This window comes from Ptychodera flava (assembly GCF_041260155.1).
Source record: "Ptychodera flava strain L36383 chromosome 23 unlocalized genomic scaffold, AS_Pfla_20210202 Scaffold_24__1_contigs__length_23054250_pilon, whole genome shotgun sequence".
NCBI lineage: Eukaryota > Metazoa > Hemichordata > Enteropneusta > Ptychoderidae > Ptychodera > Ptychodera flava.
In genome coordinates this window covers 6,997,277-7,007,010 of record NW_027248278.1, presented here as the reverse complement: position 1 = coordinate 7,007,010, position 9,734 = coordinate 6,997,277, and the positions used below count along the sequence as shown (strand labels likewise).

General features: G+C 38.3%; 1 protein-coding gene across 1 annotated transcript; it reads left to right on the top strand.

The window, feature by feature from the left end:
- The first annotated feature begins 448 nt into the window (after positions 1–448).
- On the top strand, positions 449–8,373 carry LOC139125040 (galactosylceramide sulfotransferase-like). The gene is made up of 3 exons (XM_070691150.1): positions 449–535; positions 3,512–3,646; positions 6,593–8,373. Exons 2-3 carry the CDS (start codon positions 3,527–3,529, stop codon positions 7,655–7,657), a joined length of 1,185 nt encoding a protein of 394 aa, XP_070547251.1. The 5' UTR covers positions 449–535; positions 3,512–3,526; the 3' UTR covers positions 7,658–8,373.
- The last annotated feature ends 1,361 nt before the right edge of the window (positions 8,374–9,734 follow it).

Genomic DNA, 9,734 nt, shown 5'->3' with positions numbered 1-9,734 from the left:
TTTTAGATTTTGTTTAATTACTACTAATATTAGAACAATTGGATGAAATTAAAATGTTGGGAAGCAAAACATTTTCACGTCCCCAATAGGCATAGCAAAACCTTCAAGTCCCCCTTCTACCCCAGCATTCTTGAATCCCCCTGAACTCCTCCAGCCCCCACTCACACTTTTTTGTCGATGCAGCCTAAGGGTCAATGGTAAGAAACAGGTCAAGGGTCAAAGTTTCTATATCTGAAATGTAATCAGAATAATCACACAATCGGATGGCATCGTCGCATTCTACGGATGCATCTGAAAGAAAAAATATGTCAAAGGCCTTTCAGCTTACAGGACTAATGTTACTTCAATGTGTGTGTTGCATTTAAATTCTATTGTACATAAACTTCGAAAGGTCATAGTCTCTATTGTATAATTCACTTTGAAAAAAAACAATAAAGATTTGGGTATTAGCATCCACCTTTGTCCGAAGGCGCGACTGCAGCGAACCAACCGAATTGACAGTATAAACTGAACTGACATCACGTAGGATCGCAAGGTTTGTACGAGTTTATGTTTACAGCACTCATAATATGATTATATTTATTGGATACACACTCGTAACGTCATTATGGCACCAGTTAACGATTTACTAGTTGCCCGTGCCGCCAACAAAATCTAACACCAACTATATAAGCAGATGTTGCAGTAAGCAAATAATGGGTCAACGTCCGTAGGTGTGTTGCACTAACCATACCATTGTGGCACGAGTTGGTTCCTGACACTCAATTTCCAATACCGTGTGAAATACGTCGATGATACGTAATTGCGCCTAGTTCTGATTTGCTTCTAATTTTTGGTCCCTTCGTTCATATTCCTTCCCTCTCCTTTCACTATGTGAGAATGCAACCAGCATCGCATCGGTAAGTCTTGGCGTGACAAGCAGCAACCGTATTCAAGGGGTAAACCATTGGACCCTGCGAGATATGGATTTCTTTGTCGCATCCTATCATCAAAGTTAGACCTTAATTTACTTTCTCAACATCATCTTCAAAAGTCAATTTGATGATCTGTTAGTTTTATATGAATTTTTGAGCTCGGCGTGCACAATTCAGCGTGCTGTAATGGGCGAGGTCACGTTTAACATAATAACAATAGGCAGAGGTAATGTCCTGTCTACTGCTGTGGCTAGTCTCGTCTGACCAAAATAGGTAATCCTAATTCACAATTCACGATTCACGTTCAGCAATTTAAGCTAGAAACAGATGCATTTCGCTCAAATTTACTTTATGTACAATGATAAAACACCATTCTACATGAAGTGATCCTGCGCGCAATGCGTGTATTTTTGGAGGGGGCAGCTAGGTCATTCCAATATGGGAGTGAATAGAAATTATAGGGAGGGAGGGTGGGCCAGTGTTTTTCAAAATGATGCGGTGCGTCAAATAGTGACCCTTCAAGAGTGTATTAGGAAAACTGACCCTCCCCAATTTCAATGCACAACTGAAACTGCTTTCTGATTCATAGGCAAAGTAGTAAAATCGAGGTCAAAAGTTTCTCTGATCACGTGGCATTTTGTCAAAAAAACTTTACTCCAATACTTATCGCTGTCCACCAAAAATCAGAATTCTAGCTCTATTGGCCAGCCTAGAATTAGATATGTGCATAATTAATGAGATTGGGATGATGTTCTGGTCAAAGTTCATGGTAACCCCAAAATTTAGGTGTGAAATTTTTGTTCCATACTGGTCATTCTCAAATATACACTAGCTGCCTTGGACTCTTCTAAAGGGTAAGATAAAAAAAAATTAGCTGCAGAGGTGTAGGGCAGATTAAAAGTCATAGGGAATTCTTAATCTGCTTAAAGTTGACAGGGCCGTAGACTTTGAAACTTGGCACATAGGCACCTCCCCCTAAGGTCTACAAAGAATTAGCAAAGAAATTTGATTGATCAATTTTGATGCGAATGAGGTTAATTTTAAATTTTAAATCCGAGATGGCCACAAGAGAAAGAGTCCAAATATTATTGACGTGGATTGTGACACATAGGGGAGGGTCACTGTTTGTTGCGCATGAAGGCCCTACGTTAAGAATTCGTAAACACTCCTATCGCAGGCCACCTCTTCATGCATATCGAAGGCCCCAGCGAAATTTATATAATCCGCCATCAAGAATGTTTTATGCTCAACCAAGAAACCAATTTTTGTCCTCATGTCAACACAGAAGCAAGGCACTGTTATGCAACAACTTACTTTAAAATCCATTCCGCTATGTAATGCACCTCTCTCCCTGTAGATGAATATTCATAACAGTACCCAACATGGTTGTGCAAAACCTGTCAATCCCAAACAACATTCCGCCATCTGCATATATCTGTGTAACCCATGTAATAGTCTGATTTCCTGGCCCATTTCTACCGCTGGCTGCGCTGGTAACGAAAATAGGGTCAGGTATGGCTATTGTAAGCAATGGTTATCATTGTCAATAGTACGAGAGGATTGATTGCGTTGAAATATTTCCAACTTGGAGTTACCTTCGCATTTAGATTTCGTAAGTCCATTAAGTCATTTTACCTCCATTGTTTCCCGAACCAAGCATCCTATACCGACATTGAATGAAAAACGGAAAATCATTTATGTTTGAGTAATTGCCGTGTATGCCAAAGGTCACCATTGTCACCTGGTAATGTCTGAGAAAAAATGATAGACGATACTTGGCATTTCACCACTTAAGACCATCTCAGAAGAACAGAGTCGAAGACTTAAAAGTCTAGCCGTGCCAACAGCTTCAACATTCGGTGTTTCGAGCTTGCCACTGTACAGATGTGCTGATCACATGGTCATATATATATATATATATATATATATATATATATATATATATATATATATATATATATATATATATATATATTTATATATTCGTAAAGAAGACAAATTGCCATTACTCAAATTTCATCCGACAAAATTTATAAATATTATTAGTTCCTACTTTAGTTTTCTTTTTTCTAGCATGTTGTGTCTTGTGATAACAATACAATGTAAAACAGTCTTACTTTTATTTACAGATGTAAATCACTATTTCAGTTGGACTTTTAACCCCAATTGCACACAAATGTCTCTTGGCTTTGGCAAACTGAGATACGAATAAGGTGAACGCTTAAATCAAAATGTTTGGAAAAGCGACACCTTAGCCTCAACCACAGCAAACAGCAACCACTTGACAACTGTTTCACATTTAGGTTAGCTCTTGTCAATAAACTGATCGTCTTCCTCGCGGAGAAAAGTATCATACCTCTTGAATATTTTTCTCAAGGGAAAGAAAGGAAATAAGCTCACCAAAAATCGCCCGCACGCTAGACGTAGACTAATATTGCTGAGCAAACAGGCTCGGGTGAAATTTTGCTCAGCTTATTTCTGTCGTTCGCCACAGGCTTAGAGTAGTAAATGTAATATCTTTATATTTTACGCTCTTCATTCATGCTTGTCTGTTTACTGACAATTCATGGTTTTTCCATCTTTTTCATTTCTTAAAGAAATACCTGATCAGCATGGCTGTTACAAAACGGAAGACGTTCCTGAGCGTCACAGTAACATCGCTTTTTGTGACGGCTCTCTATATTGCTCGATTGCACTCTTCTGCGTCAAAACTTGACACACAGCTTGGCCAGAAAGTATTTTTTATGAAATGCGTTAATTGATAGGATGATGAATTTTGCGTCTGGTTGTAACGGTTTAAATCAAACTGCAAAGAGTGACCAATCAATCGTTTAACATAAGACAGCATCGAGTATCCCTGAGGAATACAGCCGGGATTGGAAGCCTCAATACTGGAGAGATTATAGTCAATCGACATTCCTATAGCAGTCTGCAATTTAAGGTTATTTTAGAAAGTTTAACACGGTGTATACAACCCATGACTAAACTGTATACAATAGGATCATATCATACCCAGTGGTATACTTACTGCTTCACAGAATGACCCCTGTTATCATATTTCCACAGTCTGCAAGAATATATCCATGTTCTAAGCTTAAAGGCCCATAACGTACATCTCTGTAACAAGTTGGCAACATAGCTTCTTGCGTACATTTTGTGAATTCTACTCATTTAGTAAAGTAGCTTTATACTGCATGGCATCAACATTCGTCTGTTTTAAAATCGACAAGTACCAGTTTACACCTCTTTTTTGTAGCTGCTCGTCGCCAATTAAAAAAATGGTCTCAGTACCAAGGAAACGGATAGTTTCACATTCAGGTTAAGAACATTGGATAACAATACCTGGTCCCTTTTTTGGGTTCATTTTGAAGCTCTTGGACAAGAAACATTTTTACCGACTTAGTTTTTCGAAATTCGAAAAGTTTATTTTTCTCCATAGAGTTAACATAGAGATTGGGGCCATTTTGAATTTTAAATATTGGTAAATCTTAGATAATACGTTCCGCTAGTTCCAAAATTTGCACGGTGACCCCAGATCTTTATTGTTGATTTGGTATTAGAATGGTTGAAAGTTTAATTGAGGAAAGTTTGAACAAAAGTTTAAGTCTTTAACTTTCGAGACGCATACTACATTAAGTGCTCTTAATGCAACGTTTTTTGCTATTTTTTTTCTTCAGATGTACAAACACATTGTGTCGAAACTGGGGCGCTCAATGGGCTACCTATAACTGAATAGCTTATTATAGCTTATTATAGCTTACAAAATTTACCTGAAATATTGACTGATATGAAATAAATCTGATATAAAACATCTAAAGAAATACCTACCTTTTATCTTTAGTCATAATGTTTTGATGAAAATCTACTGTGTCTAGTTAACACACTTTGTTGCCCAGTAGGCTGATGCCAAAAATATCGAGCTGGTTCCAAGCCTTCAACATAATGAGCTGGAGGAACACAGAAAGCTTTACAAATAAATGTCATAATTCAATTTTCATATTTTATTGTGCGATACTAGGTGATGTTATATTTCTCATAACAATTTGCCCACGACGGTCCATGTGACGATTTGTCTTCCCCTTGTTTTAAACAAAACGCGTGTGTTGAATTTACGGTGGACCACAGGCTGGAACGTCTACCAATAGCTGTCGACTGTCGACTACTTCGACCAGCTAATTAAACTGGAATATTAGTTGTAGCTCAGCCTTTGTCCGCAGACTTAGTGCCCGTGGGTAATGGAAACAAAAGCACGGCAAACGCAACCTCCGGAGGGAAGTGGGGAGGGGGTTTGGCTGTATTTCGATTACCATGAGTAAAAATGTTTTGTATATCACAACATCCCGCTACACGGTTTTTATTTCGCAAAATGTCACGCGATATTGCTTGGCGTGTACCAGGTCAGTGCGGTACAGGCGCTATACACCATTCTTTCGACATACATGTGGTTCAGTGCACGTGTAAAATACATGTCGTGCATGTAACAATCATCTTGGATACACTATTTCAATTCGTTTCATTTTATTGGTTGCGTCATGTCGAGTTGGCACTCAACAAAGATTGATTTTAGAGGTGAGCGACCGGGGGAGCGTATGCGTGATGTCACAGAGGCGAAATTACCGATTGTAGGTATGCTGATACAGAATGAGGCTTGGTTTCATTTTTAGCACGTCAAAACCTGGCTTTTGAGGGAGGGGGTTGAGGCCTAACGCAATACGTTGAGTTTACCATGCGCATGCTTTAATTATCCACTGCCCCTTAAGCAAAGACTGGTAAACACTGCACTGATCATCTGAAATATGACTGTCCACACTGACCTGGAGCTGGCCCTCTACAGACTAATAAACTGCACTCAGGGGCAATCTCACAGTTTCAGTACTAAAGACACACACGACAGTGAAAGCATTGGCATCAGACAGAAAAAATCACTACATCTGTCCCTCTGTTTAATTTGTTTAATTTCCCTTTGTTTAATTAATGCCATACCAGCAGATTTGGTGCTCGTTTGTGCCATAATTACAGGTGGCGTATTATATGTATGTAGATCAGAATTTCACCCATCGCTGATGGGTAAACACAATGTGCACAGTGTATTAAATATGCAAAGGCGAAACCAATTTCTTAAACACGATAGGAACTAATTTTGGATAATCTGATGTCGAAGTATTGTCGATTTAATCTGCAAATGTGAGCTCATCTGCTTTTCTTTTTTAAGTTACAAATTTGTTATTATGAGTAATTTGTAATATGGAAACATTCAGCTATAAGGCGCCTAACACTTTTGAGAAATTTGAAAAATGTAAAGATCCAATTATCCCAAATTATTTCCACTCATGTTCTTAATAACAGCTGACATTTCCCCTCACAGTAAATGCTCTTGCTCAAATAAAATATTAAAAATCGCAAACAAATTGACACACAGAAACAAAATGTAAAAAATATATTCATGTATATGGACGATATATGACACTGATGGGTAAATACAATGTGCAATACAGCAAATATATAAGGCGGAACCAATTGTCCAAATAACAAGTGTAATAAATTGCTCACATTTCCCCTCAACTTCAATGTTCTCTTAGCTAAAATGGAATTAAAAATTCAAAAAAGATTGAAACATACAAATTTCACCAAATAAAAGACATTGAAACTGTTTTAAACTGTTTTATATTTTTTGCAGGTTTGTTTCTAAAACGTTCAGAAACTCGTCAATCATGCATGGAAAAAGCAAGCTTCCGTGTAAGGAAGTAACCCAAGTAGTATTTATTAAGACTCACAAGACAGCCAGTTCTACAATGAACTCTGTTGTTCAGCGTTTCGGCTACAATCGTAGCTTGGCATTCGCCTTGCCAAAGGACGGACATATATTCGATGAGACCCAGCTTTTCGCCCGTGAACTTCTACAATATCAAAGACCACCAAGTAATCAGAGAACTCATTTTAACATTATAGCAAGCCATTTGAGATACAACAGACCTGAACTTGATAAAGTTGTTCCTGATGCCACCTATATCACCATAATACGAAATCCTGTACAAAGGTTTGAATCGGCATTTGGCTATAATAATTACGCAAGCAAATTGAAGCTTACTGAAAGTAAAAACCCTCTCGAAGAGTTCATGAAGAAACCGGACGAATATGTCAAGAGAATAACAAATGTAAGAAGAGATCTTCTTAGGAATGGTATGTCCTTTTCTCTAGGATTTGATCATCGCTTTGATGACAGTGATTCGGCAATTAATGAAATGATTGACAAATTGGACAAGGAACTTGATTTAGTATTAATATCAGACTACTTCGAGGAATCGCTTGTGTTGTTGAAAAACGTTTTATGCTGGAAATTCGATGATATATTGTACATCAGCAAACGAATACGGAGTGAGAACAGACGTTACATGATACCAAAATCAGTTGCCGACAGAATTTTGAAGTGGAACAAAGCTGACGTCAAGTTGTACGAGCATTTCAATTATACCTTTTGGAAGAAAGTAAACATCTACGGGGCGAATTTCTACAAGGAATTACAAGAGTATCGAACCCGCTTTCAACAGTTTAATGAAGAATGTGTCGACGCAAACCATACGAAAATACTTGAGGACCGTGAAGAAGCAATTATTATGAGAGCTAAATCAAGTATTCAATGCCGACTTGCTTTCACCAGAACCGCACCATTTCACAACATTTTAAGGAATGTGGCTGCAGAAAGTTACAATATAAGCGCGAAAAATGTTACAGAATACAGATGATACGAGATATGGCGAAACTTTACCGGATAATTGTTCCCCGTGTACAAAATGACAGTTAGATCCGTATGGCCGGATAATCAGAATATATGTGTGAAAAACTCAGTTGGAAGCAATGTTATGTTTCCTTTCAATTGAAACGTAGATCAGGGTATCCTGATGTTAATATACAGCACCTGCTTCTCTCCTGTGTTTGTTTGTTAACTCTCTGACCACAGTCTTTGGACAATATATCTGCCAACCTGGAAAAAGGACGAAAATTGGAATATGTCTGCCGGGGTAATTGGCCACATTCCCGTATTTTCTATAAATTTTGTCATTGCATACTTTTTAGCATAGCAAGTTTTTAACCGCTATTAATTTTTAATTTAATTTCTGTAGGGTGGTCTTCATTCTATATTTCCAGGCCATCGGTCCAATATACAAACAAAACTAGATAACATTTTTAGAATAATCCAGTGAATATGGCAAAGGACCAATATATATTAATTCTGTATGGCTGAATTTAGTATTTAATTTTTAAATGTCTCTTTATTCTCTCGATTATTTCCAAATTACATGTAGGCTAATATTACAATTCGCCTTCAGCTCCTCAGGGAACTAAAAATAATCAGATTTCGATTTTCACAAAAATAAGCCGACGAAGACTTTAGTTACTCAACCAGCTTCAAAATTAGCCAACTCAAGTAATGCAGCAGAACGAATTGTAAAAGTCTGCGTGTCCGGATATGCGTACTCGAGGCGCATTTTACCTATGATACTGAAGATATTTTGATACACTGGCCCACTGGTGGCTTTGCTTCAGTCGGATGTACGCAGTAATTGCGAGCTGGCATGGCAGACGACAGACGTAGCTTACAAACGCCCTCTTGAGTTACAAGCACCCGTACCGTTCGTTGAGATAAGCGTACAACCGGATGTAACATACCACCAATTCAACGAAATGCAACTCTTGGAGAAATGTAGACGAAATAATTCCCATTGGACACAGAGAAAGGGAAGTCCAATGCAAAGCCTGAAGGGCGTGTGGTTTCAATATGTAGAATGTGCCATTGGTAAAATAATACTGCAGAAGAAATTGATTGGCAGAAAAATGCTCCGGTCAAATTTGAACTATGTTGTCGTTTATGGTTGGTTTCATATTGTTGCTAAACTTGTCCAACTGGTCATTTTTATGACAAGTGATTTGTTACTTACAGCAAAGGTGTTTATTAAAAGCTGTACGTTCCTCGAATTGAAAGACTTAAACTTTTGCACAGACATTCGCCCAAGACAACTAAAAATCATTAAAGTGTATATCTCATATATTTTTTGTTTTTCTGATCTTAATCGAATCGAATAAAACAATATCCATTATTTCGAAAGATCCTCAATGTTCTCGTGGTAACTTTGTCTAACAGTATTTCACTGTCAAAGTGGTTGAACATCTACCCTGTCTGGAAATGTTCATTTTCGTGACGTATTGGTCACGTGGCTTGACGTCAGACGTGGCTAACATGTGAGAGCAATTCCCTGAGAGCAATGGTCAACACATTGGGTACCAACTTCGAGAAGATCTCAGATAGTTCGCTATGATGAATAGTCTACATATGGATGGTTTTAGTCTATATATGTGCCGTCAATTTGGTGTGGACCTAGAAATATTTCCATGAGAGCATGGCAGAGTTGTGTGTGCCAGCAGCCGACCCCACGCCGAGTCAACCGCTGTATACTGTACAGGAGTATGCCTGGACATGGAGCCGACCCAACCAGGTATTCTATGAATGAGACTCAACTTCAACTGCCTTTCATAATTAGTAGCTCCCTAAACTGTACTACTTGATAAACTGCACTGTGTTATAACGCCTAAAATACTACAGCTGTAAATCTGTTCATCCACCGGACTGACGCGGGACGTGGGAGTCTATAGGGACTGTGCCAGAACATTAGGAGTGATACGTATTGAAAGGGGTCGAATATCAGGCTCGCCGCCTCAGTTAATTGCACTGTGTAAAGTTTGCACTTTTTTCCAGGCTCTATAAACAGTCGTCTGCTATTTGCATCATTAATTAAGGTAATATGCACCTCGAAAGTGAAAGAC